This window comes from Betta splendens, chromosome 14, assembly GCF_900634795.4.
Source record: "Betta splendens chromosome 14, fBetSpl5.4, whole genome shotgun sequence".
Taxonomy (NCBI): domain Eukaryota; kingdom Metazoa; phylum Chordata; class Actinopteri; order Anabantiformes; family Osphronemidae; genus Betta; species Betta splendens.
Genome location: NC_040894.2, coordinates 9,463,542 through 9,485,908, shown reverse-complemented (window position 1 = coordinate 9,485,908; position 22,367 = coordinate 9,463,542). Strand labels below are relative to the sequence as shown.

Sequence of the window (22,367 nt, the reverse complement as noted above, 5' to 3'; positions counted from 1 at the left end):
GAGGAGGAAGATTGAAGCCCAGCAGGCACAGTATTAGAATCTGTCTGTGGATGATTTGGCTCCTCTCCAAATAGTGGCGGAACCACTGTGGATGCTCCTTCAAGGCCTGGCAGGTGAACTACTGGGCCTGTTAATGAATGGGTTTCCGGTTGCACTCAGCATAAAACTAGCACCTGCCAGCGGGCTGCCTGGCCGCCTGCTGTGGAGCATCACACCCCAAAGGGCACGCTGTAACAAAAACAACATGGGTGAAAACAAATACTGGAATCACTGTTGTGCTACAGCATCATGTGAAGGCAAAACTCACAGTCCAATTAGAACATTTCAGAAAGTGAAGGGATGAATCAGGCTCGCTTTCAGTTACCTCTTCCACATACTGATGAGCTGTCTGCCCTCGACTTTACGACTTATTCTGATTATTCCACCCAGTTGCATTAGCTGATTGGTTGTGTGCTTTATATCTCAACCCACAGCGATGACAAGTGACAGTTCACTGTCAGAGGGAGAGGACACAACTGCTCCTGCTCTCACCTCTGCTGTCACGGTTCGAGGCAGATGATTTGTCACGAGTGTGTTTATATGCTTCATTACTGCAGGTTCGAGCTTTGGCTTTGAAGCTACCTCCACCGCCGTGCAGGCCAAATAACACCTCAGCTTTGTTGAGAGTTGGAATATTATCACTGATGAAAATTGCAAGATCATGTTTTTAAAGTTCTGGGTTAAAAAAAAGTGATAATTATCTTCAAATTAGTCACTATGAGTGACCACATTTACAGAGTAGCTATTGGATTTACTGAAACATTAAATTGGTGCTTTTACAGGTTTCAACTTTATTGACTTATACTGCAAGTACATGGTAGTATTGGTCCAATACAAGACCAAACAACAAATATCGGGTTTGAAGGTTCCTGCAGTGGTGAGCGGCTTGAAAATGAGAATAGTGATTGATAGTGCTGCTGCCTGCCTGACATTCACGCAGATTTATGGCTGTGCGGCTTCATGTCCCGTACAGTAATCCATTTGTGTAGCGCTACATCTTTTTTTTTTTTTTGACTGGTCAATTAGGGTTCTTTGTGATTACTTATACTAGTTTACAGCACAAGGGCTTCCCAACATCGAACACTGTGCAAAGGCTATTAACGTTTAATAAGAATATTATGCGAGAGAGTTGCATTTCTGCCACTGCACGTGGCATTGAGAGGGGATTTAATTTACCACATCACATAATTTACAAATACTTTAGGAAAGATTGTGGCATTTTCAGGCAAATGTTATGGTGCTGGGTAAAAGGTTTGAAGCTTTTTATTTCAAAATACTTTTTTTGAATCTACACAGTTGGCTGCAAGGTCCACAAAAGTACATAGGGAACCTACCCCTGCAGGGTCATCTAACTCTCATCTAGATGTTTATTGCATGGATTTCCTGAAAGTTAAACAAATGTATTGTTATTTACAACAGCAGTAATCCATAAGAAAATCCCATTAATTCACTTTCCATACATGCAAATGTCTTCCCATGGAACTGTCTCACTGAAAACTGTCAATATATTGAAAACAAACAAAAGTGTCTTTAAAAGGAAATTAACAAAATCTTCTAGGTGTCCATTTAGATGTCAGTGACCATTTACACTTGGCCTCCACCCTTCTTTTGTTTGGGCTTCTTCTTTTTCTTTGATTTGTTGCTTTCAGGTTGCGTTTTGCTCTTCTTCGCTGGGTCGGGCTGAGGGGCGCCCGCGCTGTCCGCCGGTCGTTTCCGTTTAGCTTTCTTGTCATGTTTCTTCTTGGCCGGTGCTTTGTCTGCTTCTGGTGCGTGCGTGGCGGTCGAGTTGTCTGCTGCTGGCTCCAGAACAGGCTTGTTGCGCTTTTTTCGTTTTTTCGTTTCTGGTAGGAAGCCTTTCTTGTTCTTAGGAACTGCTACTTGCTCAGACTCTTTGTCAGGCTTTTTCTTCTCAGCTTTTGGTTTCCTGTGGGTGCGAACATCACTAAATACTTTGCATGTTCGTAAACAAATATCTACAATAGGTTTCTCACGCGCCACAACAACTCACGTGATTCCAAAGTGTTTCATCACAGCCCAGTAGATGTCCTGCAGCTTGCCAGTCTTCTTGTCAGCAATGGTGGTGGTCAGGGATTGCAGGACCGTCTGAAGAGGTTCTAGGTCCACAGACAGTTTCTACAGAAGTGCAGGCAGCAAAACCAGACGTTAGACCAGGACAAAAAACACTCTCACAATGACTTTATCCTCTCACAGACCCACATACCTGCTTGTGTATGAGCTTGACCACATACTGACAGAGCTCTAGGCTCTGCACCACCTTCTCCTTAACTGCCTTGCTTTCAGTTGGACGAAGCTGCCCAAAACTCTGTAATCAGGAAGAAAAGCCTTTTCAAGCATTTACTGATCATGTTTTACACTTATAACTTAAACACAGCAGAGATGGAGACGAAAGACAGTTGAACTCAAAGTGGGGATGTTGTGCACCTCAGAAATCAATGAATAGTGTACGAATGTCCCATGACTAACTTTTATGAAGGTGGTTATATCATCTGGCAGGTCTATTTCTGTCTGGGAGGAAAAGGGTGAGGCAACACAGAGGTGGCTGGGTTTGGTGAGGAACAGTAGAAGCTTATAAATAAGCTTGTCTTAAGCCTCCGATGTCACAAGGACACACAGAGGACAGTGAGAGCAGTAATGGCTCTAATCATCGTTTATCACAGCACAAAACTTTGAGAACATTATAATTAAAATTTCTACAAGCCCCAAGGATGCTGGAGCATGGGCATCTGGACTTAGGTTGATGAACTCAAGTTAGAACAACATCTTGAGCACGAGTTTTAATTAGTTCTCTGCAGAGGATTAAAGATGCAAGAGTGTCAGTATTTCTGAAACACCAACAGATTTACAACCTAAAACCTAATAAAAAAAAGGGAAAACAATTAACCATTTAATATTTTAAAAATTATTCTACTTGTTTGTGACAAAAGTATATGGAGCCTTTGGAGTATATAACACATATTGGCTGAGAAATTTCATCAGGTTCCTTTGTTCGAATCCATCCATAACACAGCTTTCCAATAGCATTGACTACAGTATTATTGACTGGTGCAGCCTGTTCCTTAACAGAAATTGAAGTGCTGTTTTAACTGTTTTGTTCAACCTGCTGTAGTATTCTGTAAACCTCAGATATTGAACAAACAACAAGCAGCAACAGCTGCACATTGATGACTGAAGACTGTGTTGACCTACCGCTGCCAGTTGACCTGTGGTCTTCACACAGAGCTCCATCCACTGGGCTCCACTCATGAGCTGCTGAACCTCCCTGCTCTGCATCGCCCGCAACACCAATACACATGCTTGGCCCTGACCACGCACAAAAGAACACTTTGAACAAACCAACAGACTTAAAGGTCAAGAAGAAATGAATAATAGCTGACAAGGGAGGAGGTGTTTTGTGATGCGTGATCTGTTCTTTGGCAACTGAACTGCAAAAAAACATGTTTAAGATTATTTCTTCCTTTGTTTTGGTTTGAGGGGGGCATTTGGCTACATAATTGTTCCTGAAGCAGACAGGTGAACATCTTTACCTGCTGATGTTCTCTGACCCCAGATGTGATGTGCTGGACTGCAGTATCCAAAAGATTCACAGCCAAAACCTGGAAATAACACATAGCCTTCAGACTACCGTGCGCTGTTGCTTCCTGTTCTCAGTCCGACGTGTGGCTCTACTCACGGGGAATCTGGTGAATAGGTCTATGAACATTTGACTGGTCAGAGGGCTTTTCCTCTTAGTCATGAAGGCGGTCAGAGCCTCTCTGAAGGTGTTTGAGACACGATCCACATCCACATTTCCCATGAACTTCAACTGCACACAAAAACACAGTAAATGTCAGGCAACACAGCATCAGGTATCAGATTTGTGAGAAGAGAAAACATTTGAAAAATTTTTGTCAGTCGTTACATTTACAGGTTCTCTATGGATGATAGTAAGAATGAAAAATGAAACAAGTAGAAATCCTTGTGAAGGGGAAACGCTGGGTAAAAGCAGGCCAAGTAATCCCGCACTGACCCACTTCCTGACCCAGTAAAATATAGGAATAGACCTGGAATTTATTGGGTTAAAGGAATGAGATAAGAGGAAAATTCTACAAGAACAACTTCACACCATGTAAATATTTAATTGTATCTCATCACCTTTTGTGACCTGAACGATAAAGAATAAATGGATGAATGCTTCTTTGAAAATCTACTGATTCTGAGGTGACAGAACACAAATGGGGACTCATTAGTGGTGAACGTACCTCGCTCACTCCTGTGTTCTCTGCTGTCTGCTCCATTTTGGTCTCAGCAGGAGGAGCTCCTCTCAGCACCTTCACCACATACAGAGATGCACTGCAAAGGCAGTTGAAAACAGACAGGAAAACCCTGAGGCGCAATTTATGTACGGTTCACAACAGTCCTGAATAATGTGAAGGGCTTGAAATGGCATTCTTAACCTTTAAACAGAAAGGTAGTGTGTTTTAAAATTAATGAAAAAAGCTAATTCACTTTTCACATGAAGACTAAAAGCTCAGAACTGAGAAGACCTGAGATCAATCACAACACTTACTTCATATTTATATATTTTATCATATTCCTAATTCACAGGTTCTAGTCTGGTTGGTTAGTGGTTGGTTAGTGATGATCCATTTTCATTAAACATTAGGCTGTACCTGAAGTAATAGAGGCTGACTGAGGAGTCAGACAGTTTCTGGGCTTTGGTCACGAGTTTATCCAGCAGGTCGTGGAGCTCCCCCTGTCTGTCACCTGCTGTCCTGCAGTAAACTTTGGATCTACACAGCTGGTTCCTAAAAAAACAGACATAATTATTCAGTAAACAATCCTACAACGAGCTTGAGCACTGAAATTTATTAAAAGCCTGGATCCAACTGAAGACAACTAAATAGTAATAAGGTGAGTCAACAGATCAGTATTTACCTGAAGATGTCAGCAGCTCGCTGGAGGAACTCCTGCTCCTGCTGGTCGCTGTCGGAGCTCATTCCTTTGTTGATGATGTTGAGCAGAGGCTCCACCAGGCTCAGCATGAGAGGACTGCCTGCCTGCCGGGCCACGAACACCTCAATGAGGTCCAGCACCTACAACAGCAAAACGAAGAGTGGCAAATTCTTTGGAATGGTGGTGGAATTTGTATATTGCTCCTCTTCTAGCCTCTCGGCTTAAACCAGGCCATACACATGCTAAAGCTACATGTGTTCTGAATGGGTTTAGGCTATAAAAATATGTGTCTGTATGTGACTCTAAAAGAGCAAATAAACATTCAGACACCAGATTGAGGAGGCGTTACCTTGATCTTAAAGTCACGGACGAGGGTCTTCTCTTTCTTTACTTTTGTTTTCTCATCCTTCTTGGCCAGAGTCCTTTTCTTTTGCTCTGTGAACAGCACTGACAGGCTTTTATCCAGCTCCAGCATCGCATCATCATCCAGATCTTCATCACTGCTGCCATCCTCCTCTGTGGCCTGAACATTCAACAGAAATGACTCTTATTATTACATGTAAATCCCACACAAGGACATTACAGAACTCACGCAGAACTCTTAATGTGAAGGTTCCCGTTAGACAAGAGCCAACACTGATATTCCAGCACGCTCAAAATGACATCATGCTGGTGTTTAGCAGGTGTAATGTTTGTCACGTCAGTGTGTTCACAACAGCCAAGCTCTTGTACTGCTGCCAGTGCACACAGTGCTCTGACACCAGAACGGGATGAAAGCCTGAACACCCACCAGAGCATTCTGCTGCTGCAACACCTTCATCACTTCCACACGGAAATTCTGGTCCACCCCTTCTTCCATTGCCTCCTCCTCCTCTTCATCATCTCCTCCTCCTTATCCTCCTCCATGGCTTCGTCATCCTCATCCTCATCCTCATCCGCATCCTCATCCGAGGAGTCATCCTAGAGGAGTCACAATCAAGTGTTTGGTGTTAATTACAACAAAATCTCAAATGAGTCTGTCCAACTGTGCCTTGTAAAGGCACTGACCTTCATCTCATCATCGTCATCATCTTCCTCCTTTGATTTCTTCTTCTCAGTTTTGTTGTCTTCAGTGATAACGACAGGGCCGTCCTCCTCGTCATTGCTCTTCGGGTTCAGCACCTACAGGGAGCAGTAAAGTAGGAATCTGTTATGTCTGTGCCTGATGCTGTGGCAACAGTTACTCCTTGGATACGGTGACATGGCAAGAAATAAGAACGATCTATACATCCTGCTGATGTATAGAAGACGATTTGAAACTTGTTATATTGTTGTTTGTCTCAAATTGCAGCACTGAACCTTATATACACACACCATATATACACACACACTTTCAATAAATATTAGTGATAACAGGAAACCGAATAAAATAGAGAATATTATTTGTATTTGTCACTTACATCTAAGATGGCGGTGAGGGCAGTTGCAGTAACATGAGGGCAGATGGAGGAGAAGACAGTTTTGCAGACTTGTCTCATGTGTCGGCTCGGCTGGGAAAGCAAGGATAACAAAATGTCCACCATCACCTCTGCCCATTCAGGCTCCTCCTCCTGACTGGTATCTGCAGCAGACACACAGTTATACACATCAAATGAGTTATATATTTGGCTGCAGAGGATCAAGCTATAAGAGAGCGGGGAGAGGGGGAACCGTCATTCTATGGGAACTAACCTTGTTTCTTTTTCTTCTTCTTGGCTGCCTTCTCCTGGGCTTTGTCCACACAGCTCTGTAGGTCCTTCAAGGTGTCCAGGAGCTCCTCAGGTGCCTTGAAAAGAAGCACATTTGTGACAGTTCAGGGTCTGAGAACTTTTCTTTACACATCAAAATCACAGCTGCAACAATGCACCAGGATGATTTACCTTGAAGAGGTGCATGCCAACCAACAAGAAGAGCCGCTGGAAAGCTCTGCTCTCTGCTGTTTGGACTTTCTTTGCTTTCTTGTTCAGGTTTGCCACTGACTCCAGCATGCTGGATGAAACCCCGTAAAGAGTTAATGCCATCAGACACATTCCAATCTTGTTTGCCCGTCTACATTCAGCAGCCTGAAACAGTTTTGTATCTTACCTGTCCCAGGCCTGTCTCTGCTCAGGGGTGAAGGGTCGGCTGCTCTGGACATACTTTGGCTGTGTGAGTAAGACCTGAGCATACTGTACCAGGTGGTGGATCCACATGGTGCCGTCAGCTGCTACGCCCACTACCCGCTTTTGGTTGGCAGCCTCCTCATTGAGTGGAATGTGGTGCATGGACAGGAGGAGTCTGAACAGTGGACAGACACATAGATTGGTGCATTCTGAGCATTTATATATTAAGTCATCTGTCCAAGAACAGCAGAGATGATACCAGCTCTCACCCAAAGAAAGAATTGGCAAGAATTGTTCTAGTTTTATCATCCAGTGGGACAGAAAGCTTCCCCTTCGTCTCTGCAACATCGGACGAGGCCTTCTTGGTTGTGAAGAACGCATGGAAAAACACAAACCTGCAAAGAAAACAGCAACAACTGATGCTCTGGCCTTTATGAATGACAGAGACTGACATGGTGCATACACAGAGGCTGTCATACCTGGCCACATCCATGATGAGGTCCTCTGTTTTTTTCACCTGGTAGTTGTCGATGATTGAAGCAAGGCGGGAAACAATCCATTTCCTTAGTCGGAATATGGGGTTCTCCTTTCTGAAGAAGGAAAACTAATGGTTACATCTTATTTTTACCCCTGCATGTTCTTGTTCAGTTGACACCGATAGATGTAAGTATTATGAGCTGTGTACTCACAGTTCTTGTCCTTCCTGATTCTCTTTTTGCTTGCGAGTGCTGAAGTCAAGCAGCTTGTCTTGCTGAGGTTGCAGGAACATTTTCTTTAACCATTCCACATAACCCTGCAGGGCTGCAGGCTGGAGGTGCTGCACAACCCTCCACACCGACGGCACCACCGGGTAGCCCTGGTTGGTCAGCGAGGAGAAGCCCACCATCACTGCCAGCTGCTTGTCTGAATCCTCACAGCCCTGCAAGAAGTTTGACACGTAGACGTCTATCTCTGGAGCAAGCTTCAAGCGGCCTGGTTTCTGAAAGATAGAAACAACAGATGGACTTTATATTATTCATCTAAAAAATGCCACCAAAACTAATATTAATTACAGTAAAGATTCCAAATATACTGAAATAAACGTAATAACATCTTACAAAACCATATGGAATTATATATATTTAAATTAAAAAAATATTTTTTTATCTGATTAAATGTCTACCAACTGTACAATGAAAAAGACCTGACCACTTACCTGAGCAAACACAACATGGTCGCCATACTGCATCATCACCTCTCCAGACAGCACCTCCTTCAGCTGGTCTACAGACAGAATAGTCAGGGCACTGCCAAGTAGACGGAAGCTCAGGTAACTGGACACAAAAAGCACAAACCCAAAAGGTTAGGAGAACAAAAAACATGTACCTGTACTAGAGCTTAAAACACTTGATATTTAAATATAAAACAGTAAAACCCCCAAGGATCCAGTTTAGCGAAAGACTTTTAGGACTTGCAGGTACAGTGCTTAACCTGCAATGACTTCTGTGTCCTCACTTTTGAAAGTGAAACGCTCATTTCTTCCCCCCACTTGGTTCTTTCCCTCTGTGAAAGTGTTTCTCCCTTTGGAGTACTCACTGTGCTGGTCCTGGCTTCTCCTTTAACAAGCCTTTGATGATGGCTTCATTCCAGAAGAGCTGGAAGCTGCCTTCTTTCAGAGAGAGCTTCAGCAGGTCCAGGGCCATTGCTGGGAGGACACAGTCTTTCTTGATTGAGTCGGCAACCTTCTTCAACAGCTCTGTCAACCTGCCGGAAAACGTTGCTTTAGAGTTTATACTTTAGCTACAGCTGAATATACACAGTAAATACAATTTGTTGCTTATATTAATAATTGGCCGATTGCTTAAAAAGCACTGACAGTAAAGGAATGACTACAAAAAAAGCTAGTGTGTATAACAGACTGAAAAAAAAAAACAAAACCTTTAATAAAAACAAAACAAGACAATCTCCAGATTTCCTACTTTGGGATGTTTTCAGCGTTGATGATGGTGGAGGAACCAAGCAGCTTCTTGAGTTTCTTGGGTTTGAGTGCTTGTGGAAAGCGCTGAAGTGCAACCAACAACAGCTGCAGCTGCTCCGGAGTGTTAAAGGCTGCAGCCAGGTCAGTCTGTAGAGCAGCCAACAGGACCTTCTCAAACACGTCCTCCGAGATCTGGCATAAGTAAACACATTCATGCACAAATGAACAAACATATGAAATAGATGGAAATGACTTTCCTTTTTTAACCTGGAACCTTGTGTGTTATGATAGATATAAATAAATTGAGGTGTGCAGTCACCTCGTTGAGAATGTCTGTCATGGTCTTAGTGGGCAGGTCCTTCAGGTGTTGTTTGTACTGGCTGAGGCTCTGGAGGAGCTGAACACATCCCAGCACCACCTGTGGCTCCTGGAAAGACAACACACATCTCAGAGACCACAACGCTGCAGGTCCCATGCCATAGACACCCACTTGCAACCTGGGCTGTGCCCAAACCTCTACACAATGCATTCTCTTTAACGTTATGACAGGAAGTGACAATACTTACTTCAGAGAGACGGCTGGACTGATGAAGGGCCAGTACGCCAAACAGGCACCCGGACGTAACATTTTTGACAAGGTTCTGAAAAAAAAGAGAAGACCTCGATGGTCATAGAAGTTGATCATAAAGTCTTTAGAGCTGACAGAGAAACAGCACTGCACACTACTCACTTTCTTCATGGTCTGGAGATTATGTTTTTCTTTGATCCTGTCCAATATGCTTTGCAGAGAAACCTCTTTAAAGGAACTTAGGACCTAAAAACATAAGGCAAAGATTGCGTATAGCTGGTACTACAAAAAATACTCTTCCCATTAACAAAGAACATTTGTCGCCTTAGGTTCACCAATTTGGTGATTATCTCCACTCACCTGTCCTAGAGCGAGACTGAAGGCAGGCCTGGCGGTCTGTCGCGTATGACCAAGTCCATCTACCAAGCGCTTGAAGGTATATTCCAGTTCATCTGCCTGTAGCACGCACAGAGCACTGCACATTAACACAGCTCCTGATGCAGTCAGTAAAGCCTTGTTTGTTTTGGTCACACTCATCATACAGTTCTGCACTAAACATCTACAGGTGACAGGGTTCACAGTGCAGCTAATTACCACCACTCAGTCTCAGAAAGCACAACTGGATTATTAAGCATGCCCAGGAGAAGTGCTAGGTTGACTCTAATGTATTTCTGTCTGGATAATTTGACTAATCACACACTTACTTTACATAAGCTTCAGTACTGATTATGACAGGCCGTTCGTCTTGTGGCCATGGTACTAATAGGGACTTAAAAGTTAGTTTTAAAGGTTTTAACTTTGTTATTTAATATGCTGTGTACCTAGAGTACTTAGATTTTTATTTTTTATTTTGTCAATTACCACACACACACACACACACACACACACACACACACACACACACACACACACACACACACACAACTGAAAAGTACTGTAAGGCTGATATTAATTCTATTAATTAGATTAAAAGATTACAATTATTAAATTAAATGTTTAGTATACAGAATAATTAAATTGTGAAATTCCCAATCAATAGTCGAAATAGTGAGCCTATTTATAACTAGGTTTATGTTGTTGACCCTACTTCCCGTAGAAGATAGATATAATACTTTATTCACCCCTGAAGGACATTCGCATCTTCCAGCAGCATAATGAACACAAATAAAAACAAAATATGACAACACATAATAATGAAGAGAAATATAATATATTTATGTGCAGGAGAAATACTGTTCTTTTATGACACTACCTTTATTTCAAAGTTTTAAGTGTGTACTTTGCAAGACGAGCATGTAAAACATGTGGAAGTTAGCTTCACCTACACATTTCGACATTAGAGTAATATTATTGTGGTTGTTATATATGTGTCATTAACAGGCGACACACTGTATATTTATATATATATCACACTTATGGGTAAATACTTAGAAACAACCTATAAGAAACAAACTAAGGTGAGGTGTCGTATTACTTTTCATATTTATACTTCTACTTCAACTTACCTTGTTGTTCGTTTTTAGATACTGGATCAGATTTTCTACCGCTTTCAACCGAACCTCCTGATCGGGTTTAGCCAAGTCCCAAAAAAAGTCGAGAAATACGCGGTTCTGTTGCAGGATACCAGCGGGCCGAACCGGCTTCGGTGTTTTAACTGAGAGCTCCACCATCTCTACAGATTTGTGCGCACACTGATACACATGCTTCTTTCGCAGGAGGAAAATGTGCCTCAACCGCTTAGTTTCTACTTCCGGTTCAACTTTTCAACAAACTTTATTGAACAGTGAAAACGGAAACAACACTTATACTTCTATTAGAGTCTATACCGGCCAGTTTCCAGGTTTAATGTGTCTTACAGCACACATTTTAGTAATGTTTTGCAGAAAAAATATCTCTAAGTAAAAAAAAGATAATATTTTCAGCTGTAGAGCAGATGTGTCTCAGGCACCAGAGTAATGGACTTTACTTTAGGTGATTAATGAGTGTTTGTCAGTATCAGAATTAATTTCAAGGATCAATTCGCCCTCACGTGTTAATGTAATTTCATTTGTGGTGTTCAAAAATTGTAAAATAAAAAGGAATGACATATTGGAAAACAGCAGAATCACAGACATGTATTTTCCAATAAAAAGATATTTTTTATTAAAACTGCATGCAATTTCCATTTTTCTCTGACTAGATCACTTCCTTGTAGAAGGAGAGCCAAGATGCAAAAAGAGGAGCAGTCAGAGTCACTGTCCCATTCAAACACAATTCCTGGGATTCCGTTACTCAACAGGAGCAGCCAGCACAGTGTCCAAGGCACTCTGAGCCTCTCTGATCTGCTGCTGCAATCTCTGCTTCATGCCCTCGTTGTGGGCTTTCTTCAGCATATCCTGCATGTCTCTGATGGAAGCCCGGTAACCTGGGGCATTGTGAAACACTCGAATTGCCTTGTCACCACTGCTTGCCAAGAAACGCCCATTAATGTCAAATCTAAGGTCAGTGATATCTTGACTGTGGACACCGTGCAGCTCCTCCTCCAGCTCGCCTGTGGAAGCACTGTACAGTGCTATATTGCAACCATCACTGATTGCCACCACCCGGCCGTCTGGGGACAAGGCCACTCGGGTACCCTCCGATGACGAACAGGGGACAGTCTTCAGGAGGTAAGGATCCTGCTGCTTTTTGTACTCTACGTCTGTGTTCCACAGCTTCCATGTACCGTCTTTGGACACAGTCACCATTCTAAAAAATACAAATAAAATGAAAATATTATTTGTGTAAAAACATGTCTAACTCCTCCTTTAACATAAGGCCCTTTTTGTTGCTGTGTTTACAGGCAGAAAGTCTTCATTACCTGTGGGAGTCATTGGAAAATGCAAATGCATGAACTCCTGCCGAGTGGCCTTTCAGGTCAAAAGCCCGCACCACTTCTTTGAACTCGCCTGCTTTCCCAAAGCAAACCTCCCACACCTTTACATCAGGAGTGAAGCCACATGACGCTACAAACCTGGACATAGGGACAGAAAGCGGACACAAACAATTACATTGCATCCGTTTACATATCAATGATGTAAAAACATTATTTTATAAATATTTTAAGAGAATATAGCTAATATGACATATACCACAATTAAATATATGGTACACAATAGATGGGTGTGTATTCATGCTTTCAAGTAAAACTGAGGGATAGTGGACTGACCTGCCACATGGTGAGATGGCAGCATAAGAATTAGTCATCTGGTTAGTGTTAATAGAGGCCAACACCTCTCCTTTGAGGTCCCAGATGTGGATGGTGGTGTCAGTGGATGCACTCATAATAAATTTGCCTGCAGGCAAGAAGGATGGCATGTGTTTTAGACTAGAGACCAATATCAACACCTGAAAAATCTAACCTAAAGAGCCTGAATGCATCTTCTATCACTCACTGATTTTAGAGAAATCTTACTATTGAAAGAATTAGTTAAAAGGAACAAAACACTTTTTTTTAGGACTTAAAATCTACCTTCACGCTGATGTACTGCACAAAGAAAAAACAAAAATTCATACATTACATTTTGTGCCCTGTACCTGTCTCTGCAATGCAAATATTAAGAATGGGAGCCTTGTGTTTTTGGGGAAAGTCCTCGGCAGCAGCTTTGAAGCTTAAAGTGCCGTCCTCTTTCTTGAACATTTTGAAAATTCGAATAGTATCTCCATAAGCCAACCAGGAAATAAATGCTCTGCAGGAAAGAACAGAGTTAATGAAACCATACATATTATTAGCAGGAATATTTCCAAAAAAAATTATGAAGATGCATCAGAGCCAATTCTGGTTGTGGCCATAAGTTACAATGTCAAAACTTTATTGAACTTTTTACATTTTCTGATGATAAAATACAAAGTCTTGTTGCAGCATTTAAGTTAGGCTTGGTATAGCATAAGATTGTAGCTGTTCTGATTCAAGTTATTCTGTGGACAGATACAGGACAGAGACATACCTGCAGTCTGGGCTAAAGCGGACCAGTGTAGCATGATCCAGCTCAACATTTGCTCTCAGACACTTGTGGTCCCTCTCCAGAAAATCTTTGGTGCTCCAGATTCGGACTGTGCGGTCATCAGAGCAGGACGCTAGGTACTTCCCATTACTGCTGAAATCAAGGCAGGTCACATTTCCACTGTGGCTCTGAAAGGTACAAGTGCACACACACACACTCACTAATACAAGTCAATACATAATCATAGGTATTAAAAAATTAGATCTTCACGTGTATTCAAGTGAAAATACACACTTTTTCAAGGGTTACAAGGTGTTAGCATTTATACTGGGATCTGAAAGTTTGAAACCATGTTATAAATCAGTTTTAAATGTATGCAGAATTAGAAAAAAAAAGACGGTTTCTAGATTTAAAAACAAACAAAAACGTATTTTCAAGATAACTGGTCTTACCTTCAGTGCGGCCGCCAAAAGTGGATGACTGAAACTGTGCTGTGAAGCTTTGTCCTTACGGTTGCGCTGCTTCTCCTGCTTCTGTTTCTTGGACACAGGGCCCTTCACAACATTGCCTTCAGCTGACAAACAAACAGGAACATGAGCAACACTTCAGCCTGTCAATGACCAGTGGTGACAGCGTTGCTGACTCACCACCCTCCACTTTAGTGACTAGCTTGGGTTGTTAGCTAACATGTAGCTCTTACCGGCAAATTCCGCTGCCTGCTCCGTTTCTTCTCTAATTTCTTCTTTCCGTCTTCCTACCGCTAAAGCCACTAATATAACTAATGCACCCAGCAACAACGTCAACGCGGCCAGGGCTGCTAGCTCCATGTCAAAAGTTTTCTGCCACGTACTTTGAGCGCTAACGTTTACTCATTGGACTGAACTCACTATTGATGCAGCGCGCATGCGTACTTTCTCCTTACTTCTAACGTCATGGAGCATTCACTGCCCCCTAACGGACGGGAGTGTCAATAGTCTAAGCATCCAAAAAAGTAAAGTTTTAACATCCAGCTCCATTCTACGTTTTTTGAAACCATGGGCCAAATATGATAATGATGACCCCAGACTGTTGTTAAATCGAAGGAACACAGTAGTAAACACATTTCCATCCTAAAATTTATGTCATGTTGCTGGCTTCAATTCCAATATTACCTTTTTTTTGTATATATTGTATATATTTCTGTGCGGTGTTCGAGGTTCATCACTTGTTATTTATGGATGTATGTTTATATAGGTTTCTGTTTTCTTTTTGTTGTCCTCTTGCTGTTGTAAGGTGCAATTTTCCTGCTGTGGGACTAATAAAGGTATTCTTATTCTTAAATTAAATATTCACAAAAAATGGTTTATGACATTTCAATTTCTGTAATTGGTTTGTGAAAAGAACAAACTATAGACATTATATTTTATCCATTATGCAACAGATCTAACCTAGTAGCGACAAAATAAAACCTTGACAAGCTTACCATATATTTTTTACAACATTCACATCCATCTATTTATTAATTTAAAACCATAAAAAACAGCATCAGACATTTCTCATTTTGTACAATTGATAACTACTGAAATCAGAAATGAGTTTTGATGAAATAACTGACCATCACACTTCCCTGACAGAAAGGCTTAAGTCATGGTGTAAAAAAGAAAACAGAAAAAGGAACAGAAAATAAATGTTTCCATAACTGGAGTCTCCATTTTCAATACATTAACAGATATTTTTAGTAATTATATATTTAATGAAAATTATTTATTAGAAAAATTTCAATTGGGAATAATGTTTTGCTGTGCAGATGTCTTAAAGTTTTCTCTATCTTTAAGGAATACCTGTAATTGAAGTGAATCTTCTCTTAATTGTTATATTTCAGTGAAGTAACAAAGACTCAGTGCTCTGAGGTAAAGAGAGGTAGTCTGGCACAAACAAACATCTCATGGTTCAAATATGTGAAGAATCATAGATGCTTTTCACATGTCTAAAGCTTGGTTTGTCAGCACTTTTCAGAAGTAGTCATCCTAATCATACACGTGCTAATCACATGACTGTTGGCAGTCACTGTCAAAAAAGCCCATCCACACGACAACTCTAGGAATGTTTGCAATGACAAAAAAAGTATGAAACAATACAAAGGTCTGCACCAACTTAATTAAGACATTTACAAATGTTGCCCTTAAGCACAGAGACAACATTTGTTCACAGGGTGAAATAGCCAATTAAAAAAATAATTTAAAATGCAAACGTTCTATCAATTTCCATATGCACGGCAGCGTTGTGTACCTTGTCTGATTTCACTATATTCAGAATGTACTCAAATATTCCGTAACATACAAAGAAGTGAATGATTTACTTAAAAAAATAAATGTTTCAGCCAAGGATCTATGTCTTTGCGAGACTTAACATCCTCCTCAAGACAAACCAACTGGAGTGTCCACTTACTGTAAAAGGAAAAAGAACTTTGGATATGCTTAAAAAAAATTAACTAGTCCACTGTCTCACTTTTCAAGTATAGTACATTGTTCTGGATTCCATTTCTTCATTGCAATGTTCCCTCACTGGGTCATGTAGTCATCCAGGCAACATGAACTTAGCAAGCAGGTTGTGCTCTCCTCTCGAAACATTGTTTTAAGGTGGCACACCCATTCAAGAGGGGGTTAGGAAACCAAGGGCATGGTGGCAGCCCTTTTGGGGGCTGTTGAGCTTACAACATAGCAACAAAGCAGCAGCAGCTGAAGTCTTGTGAAATTGGTGCTGAACATATATGTTACTTCTTCCTGTTGTGTTGCCTCCGTGTCTGCAGCCGCTGACGTGCTCCAGATGGCTTTGATCCAGCTCCAATAGAAAATGATGGAGTTGCTGGAGACCCTGACAATCAACAACACAGACACACCATAAAAGTTACGAAATAGATGAAATATTATAGGAGTAATATTAGTTAAACAATTAGTAGAACTTTGGTAAATCAAAAACATTTCTTTAACGTTATGAAACATTTCTCGAGAGACAGCATCCTACATTTCTGCTTATTAGCATCCTATATCTTGATATGCAGAGTTGAAGTGTATTGAATAAGTATTTATTTCTCTCAAACAAGACCTACCAAATGGAACACCTTGGTTAAAACCTTGGACTGGAGTTCCAGGACTTCCAAAGGGAATTGGACCTGCAGGTGCACTCTGGCCAAAGGATGGGGTAGACGTTCCTGCAGAAAAAGCAATATATAGTTTGATTACACACCTGCTATAGTTGGGTTTAAAGTGCAAACAAGCAAAGAAAGATATTTCTTACCAAATGCTGGTTTGTCAGTAGCAGCAGCTCCAAAGTTGAAGCTTCCCATCTGCGGTGCAGGGTTACTAGACACTGGTGTTCCAAACTGAGGGCATGGCATACCAGCACCAAAGTTAAATCCACCAGTTGCTGGCTGTGCAGGTCCAGATGCAACTGGCTGAGGAGCAGCACCACCAAAGTTAAAAGCAGAGGAGCTCTGAGTCTGAGTTGCTGCACCAAAGCTTGGTGCAGCTGAGGGAGCAGTAGTTCCACCAAAAGCAAAACCCGTGGAACTAGATCCAAATGCAGGTTTAGCTGGGGTCTCAAAGGTGGTGGCTGTTGTTGCAGGAGCCGACCCGAAAGTAAACGGAGCTGGGGTCGAGTTAGATGTAGGTGTGGATGAGGCTCCACTTCCAAAATTGAAGGGCTTTGGCTGCGCAGCTGAGGGGGCAAAGGTTGACTGTGCAGCAGGTGCTTCAAATGATGGCTTACCAAATACAAAATTGGATTGGGTTGTGGTAGCAAGTGTGGTTGAGGCAGTGTTGGCCAAGCCAAAACCTCCAAATGAAGCCATGGTTGTGTTCTGGCTAGATGCTGCCTGGCCAAAGGAGAAACCCTTTTGACTGCTTTCTTGAAGTGTTGGCTGTGTTACACCAAATGAGAAGGTGCTGTTCGTGGAGGTTGTGGTAGAAGCAGGTGCAAGGGCAGGTGCACCTAAAGAAGTGGTGGTAACAGCTCCAAACTGAAACGTGCTCCCTGCATTAGGTGCCTGAGCTGAGGCTGAGCTTGTACTAGTTGCGGCTGATGTCGACCAGTTTCCAAAAATGGATTTCATATCCGGCTGTGCTGTAGACTGTGCGGTAGCGTTGGAACCAGTGGAGGCTGTGCCAGTGGAGGTGGTGCTCAAGCCAGGAAAGGCACCTTGAGTAACTGTTGTGCTACTTGTAGAGCCACCAAATACTGATGTAGAACTTGAAGAAACTACAGAAGTTGAGTTGGTGGTGGTGGTGGTGGTGGTGAGAGATGGAGGCTCTCCAAAGCTAGCACCTGTACTGATGCCTCCAAATATGGGCTTGAAATTTTGGACAGGTTGATTGCTCAGAGTTGTTGTAGCTGAAGCAGTGGTTTCGGCAAAGATAGGTTTGAACCCCGAAGGCAAAAGAGGGTTTGTGTTACTGACAGCCTCAGTGCTGCTGGTTGTTGCAGTAGCAGCGCTAACGGTGTTGGAGGATGCAGAAGCAGAGGGCGTGCTGATCTGGCTGGCCAGGCCAAACAGGCTTCCTACTGCTGCAGGTTGGGTGGTGCTAGGAGCTTTGTTGATCTGACTCAAAACCTGAGTAAAGGCAGAGGGCTGCTCCAAACCAGCAGTGGAAGACTGAGGTTGAGATGCAGAGGGAAGCTGTAGAGCATCTGCTGTAGATGAAGTCTTCAGATTTAAGCTAATGGGATGAATTGGCGTAGTTGATACAGATGCTAGAGACAACAAAAAACAAAGCAAAAACAAGATTTAAAGAATTATGTTACCATTTTTGTGAACAGAATTTCTGCTGTTGAGCTATGATGATCAGAGAACTTTTATGTGAAACGGTACCTTTAGTTGTGCTAGCAGGAGATGTAGAAGTAGCAGAAACAACTGTCTTCATTTTCAGAGCCTCCAGCAGTGGGTTGGAGGCAGGAGGAGCTATACTCTTACTGCTAGCTGGGCTGGGATCCAAGTTAATGACTGGGATAGCAGAGGTGGTGTCTGTCGGCAAGGGAGATGCCAAAAGGCTGCTCAGGGTGGTGGTTGTAGAGATGGCCAAGGAGGTAGGGAGGGTGGAAGATGTGGCTTGGGAGGAGGGAGTTTTCTCTGGCTCTGGGGCTAATCAAGGAAAAAATAATAAGACATCAGATTCTGGTATCCAATCCACATTCATACAGATGATCTAAGCAATGCTAAGCCATTCAATTGTAACGGCTACTCACCAGGTGTCTCCAGGACTTTCTGAATCTTGCTGATAGCAGCCTTTTTCTCTTCATCTAAATCCTTCACAGTTATGGTATACCCCAGCTCTGGAGGTGGGGGCTGCAAGTCAATAGGCAGAAAAGATGAAACTGATAAATCTAGATCCCCGTACAACTTATACAACTTATGCCAGAAATGTTTTCATTTGTAGCTTTTCTTACTAGAGTTATGAGATCGTCCCTGTGGTTTGACACCAGCTGGATCTTCCGTTTCCTTTTTCCTCCACTATCAGTTGAATCTCTTAAAGTAGCTACGGGAACCTTGGGAACTGGAGTCAGTTTAGCTGCAAAATCATTTACATTTTATTTAGTTAATTCAATAACATAAAGATAATAATAATAATAATATCTTGAGAGGTGTAGGTGTGAATTATGATGTGTATGAAGCTTACAAGTAACAGGTGCCTTGTCAGAGGCCGTATGGTCTGATCTCACCGAGGATGCTGAGCTGGGCGACTGTCCATCATCCTCTCTTTTAACAAAATTACAAGTTATAAACCGGTCTTTGTAAAGGGTTAGAACTGTTGGGAGTAGCTACAAGATTTCCACAGATAAATAAGTCAATAAATAAAGAGCAAGGCAGAGAAAACACGACTACAAGCTAGGAGGCATGTACAAGAAAACCATCAAACAAATACCTCAGTCTTTTTGTTACTCCCTCTGGAGTCTGAGAGCGAGACGACCCTGGGCTGGACAGGGGGGGACTTGGTGCTGATGGTTTCTTCCACTGTGATGGTCAAAGTGCCAATGAATATACAAAATCTGATAATATGTACTGCATTGCAGCAGGTAAAGCCAATGGCGTGAGCCGACAGTTGGCTGGGATCCAAGTTTTTGAGCCCTAAACTCGGGCCCCAACAGTATATTTTTTGCTTTTTACAGATTCTTAGAATCACTATTGGTGTTAGTAAAAGTTTGTTGTGAAACCCTGCTGCGACTGCAGTTTATACATTAGTGAAACTACTGTTGGCCTGGCGTGTTTTTGTGCAAAGGCTTACCTGGCTAAAGCCTAGTGATGAGCTTAAGGAGCTATGGATTGGGTTTCTCTTTGTGCCTGGGGTTCCTCTAGGAGCATGGACCCCACTGCCAGAGCTGATGGAGGAGGTGCGAGACCTCTTCATGGTAGACTCCTCTGCCAGTGAGGTAATGCCTCTTTTCAGGCTTCCTGGCCTTGAGAATAGGATATAATTTTGTGTTATTCATGTATATAAACATTATTCTTGATACAGGTCTAAAAGGTTTTAATAACTGTCAATGGATATAATTTTGTGTTATTCATGTATATAAACATTATTCTTGATACAGGTCTAAAAGGTTTTAATAGCTGTCAAATAGAATAGAATAGATTTCACTCACTTAGGAACCAGTTGTGACGGAGTTCCATTGGGCAAAAGAGGTTCAAAAGCAGAGTGTGCACTTCCACCACTGTCATTACGCCTTGGGGTTAGAAACAGATATTTGCTGTCTTTGAATTCTAAAGTAAGACAACTGGGCTTGGTTAACCTGCCAGACTCATATACTCATATACTAGAAAAACATAACACTGGGCAACAATTTACCATATTTTTCAGAGTTACCAAATTACTTTACTATTAATCAATAACAGTATAAACAGAAACATTCTATGTTAGTAGCCATTTCTGAATGTCTATAACTGATCCTAATACAGGCAAGATCCACCCTGGAAGTGATCCAACAAATAAGTTAGGTAGTTTCATTTGTATGTCCTCTAATCACAATGAAAAACAATTTAATGCTCTCGCTGTTACTTGAGACATAATGGAAACATCTATATAGTCAAAAGATACTGTGTCATCATCAAAATTATGTTATAAACTGGTACCTTCTTTTGCTTCTCTGCTCAGTTGCAAAGCTCCTATCCTCTTCTTCAACCTCTCTCTTGCGGCTTTCCTTCAGTACTCTAAGGACACTTTCTCTGGAGCAGGGGTCTACAGGGGCCCTGGGGAGAACTGGACAACTGAGGTGATCCAAACTAAAAATGAAAAAGGAGAAATTACACCTCTGGTCAGTCCATTGTCATGTCAAAAAATGCTCTGGTAAAAATGATGATAAAAGTATGTGGTTTAATACTAGACAATCAAAACAACGCCACAGATTTTTGGCAGACTATGTAAAAGAATGTACCTTGGGGTGCTGTGGTCGGGCCTGGCGATCTTCACAGTTACAGGGCTAAGAACACAAGGAGAGTTACGAGGGCTGAGGATGTTCTTCTTCCTGAATCCATCCCATTTGACAGGCGGTAGGACTCCCACTGATGAGACACCTGGCTGCTGCAAGGGATAGTGTCGCTGAGGGGTGATAGTGAACCTGCTCACTGTGCCCAAAGGCTCCCTGCAGTGGAAAAACATTACAGTGAAAGCAGCCTCTAAAACAAGTGTAGATATAACAACTATGTTCTATGACTCCTGCAAAGGGTGCTTGATTTTATGACTGCATTCATTTAATGTTCTCAGTTAACATTTACAAATGTTGATAATTGTAACATAGTAAACACTAAAGTAAGTATATGCACACAGCTATTGCATATCCAAGATAAATCATTTTTATATAATCGTAGTAGATCACAATTGTACTAATAAGTGTTCATATGAAGACACTGCCCTGCAGAGCTTATTGAGCTTTATTCAGTCCCGCCAACTGTTTATTACAAACATCTGCCTCCTAAAGTTGGCTAACCTACACTATGATCCACTTCTCAACATACCCAGCAAATGACAGCCTCCTGTTGGGGGTAAACACCGCATGGTTGGGTCTGGACAGTTTTTCCCGGAGCTGCTCTCGAGGGTTTCTCCCCGCTCTTGGCCTCCCATAGTCCGTACTCGGACTTTCGCTTTTCCCGATGTAACTCCCCATGAGGATATCCCGAGGGCTGAAAAGAAACGAGTCACTTGCCAAGGCTTGCGGACGAAAAATCCCGGTTTCAGTAAGTGGTTGCCTGAAGTGTCCCTCTGTTGCCCGGAATTCGGTTCTGTTGTTGCTAATCTTCGTTCTGACTCGAGTGTTTGCCGACACGCCGGTCAAACCCCAACTTAACAACCAGCGGCGGACTACGGCAGGGACGTTCAACCCAGGCCGCGGATTAAGGCCTAACCTGGCGGGAAGCGGTTCTCCGCTATGATAGTAACACACAATACAACAAACGGCAAGAATTAAAGTCGCGTAAAAGAAAGTAGGAATGTAATATAGCGTAATACTAACTATGACTAAAACAGAGAGAAGAACTAAATGTTTCTCTCTAGGTGACATGGCGGCAACGCGCCGCCGGAGGACTTTCATATCCCATCATGCTATTCTTCTGGCACCACTTCTTCTTCATCTTTGGAATTTAGGGCGTTGACTTTTGCTGAAATATCGCCACCTTTCGGGTAAAATGAATGAATTAAAATTAACGACTAACGTTGTTTATCTACTGTATATAGCAAAAGTCTAAATTCCAGGATATACTATTTAACCTACTAAAATACTTTGTTTGTAGTAATTATAGACAG

General features: G+C 42.1%; 3 protein-coding genes across 3 annotated transcripts; all 3 read right to left on the bottom strand.

Moving 5' to 3' along the window:
• Positions 1 to 1,284: 1,284 nt before the first annotated feature.
• On the bottom strand, positions 1,285 to 11,384 carry mybbp1a (MYB binding protein (P160) 1a). The gene is given in 28 exon segments (XM_029174212.3): positions 1,285 to 1,963; positions 2,048 to 2,172; positions 2,261 to 2,362; positions 3,247 to 3,360; positions 3,585 to 3,653; positions 3,731 to 3,862; positions 4,299 to 4,389; positions 4,710 to 4,844; positions 4,975 to 5,132; positions 5,342 to 5,515; positions 5,783 to 5,880; positions 5,883 to 5,952; positions 6,040 to 6,153; positions 6,432 to 6,592; positions 6,703 to 6,796; positions 6,891 to 6,999; positions 7,096 to 7,287; positions 7,382 to 7,507; positions 7,592 to 7,702; positions 7,802 to 8,091; positions 8,308 to 8,425; positions 8,688 to 8,855; positions 9,071 to 9,261; positions 9,389 to 9,496; positions 9,636 to 9,710; positions 9,800 to 9,883; positions 9,998 to 10,093; positions 11,143 to 11,384. Coding segments are annotated over 28 exon segments (3,810 nt in total). The 5' UTR covers positions 11,308 to 11,384; the 3' UTR covers positions 1,285 to 1,623.
• A 370-nt stretch (positions 11,385 to 11,754) lies between these two features.
• Positions 11,755 to 14,523, bottom strand: tbl2 (transducin beta like 2). The gene is made up of 7 exons (XM_029174538.3): positions 14,300 to 14,523; positions 14,052 to 14,173; positions 13,603 to 13,787; positions 13,193 to 13,344; positions 12,825 to 12,951; positions 12,477 to 12,629; positions 11,755 to 12,364 (listed from the first exon to the last, which is right to left on the bottom strand). Exons 1-7 carry the CDS (start codon positions 14,424 to 14,426, stop codon positions 11,905 to 11,907), a joined length of 1,326 nt encoding a protein of 441 aa, XP_029030371.1. The 5' UTR covers positions 14,427 to 14,523; the 3' UTR covers positions 11,755 to 11,904.
• Positions 14,524 to 15,065: 542 nt separating this feature from the next.
• On the bottom strand, positions 15,066 to 22,185 carry pom121 (POM121 transmembrane nucleoporin). Its single transcript, XM_029172923.3, has 13 exons — positions 21,584 to 22,185; positions 21,004 to 21,210; positions 20,702 to 20,851; positions 20,215 to 20,295; positions 19,857 to 20,028; positions 19,497 to 19,585; positions 19,251 to 19,330; positions 19,021 to 19,142; positions 18,820 to 18,919; positions 18,446 to 18,715; positions 16,876 to 18,327; positions 16,688 to 16,789; positions 15,066 to 16,452 (listed from the first exon to the last, which is right to left on the bottom strand). Exons 1-13 carry the CDS (start codon positions 22,153 to 22,155, stop codon positions 16,352 to 16,354), a joined length of 3,498 nt encoding a protein of 1,165 aa, XP_029028756.1. The 5' UTR covers positions 22,156 to 22,185; the 3' UTR covers positions 15,066 to 16,351.
• Between the last annotated feature and the right edge of the window lie 182 nt (positions 22,186 to 22,367).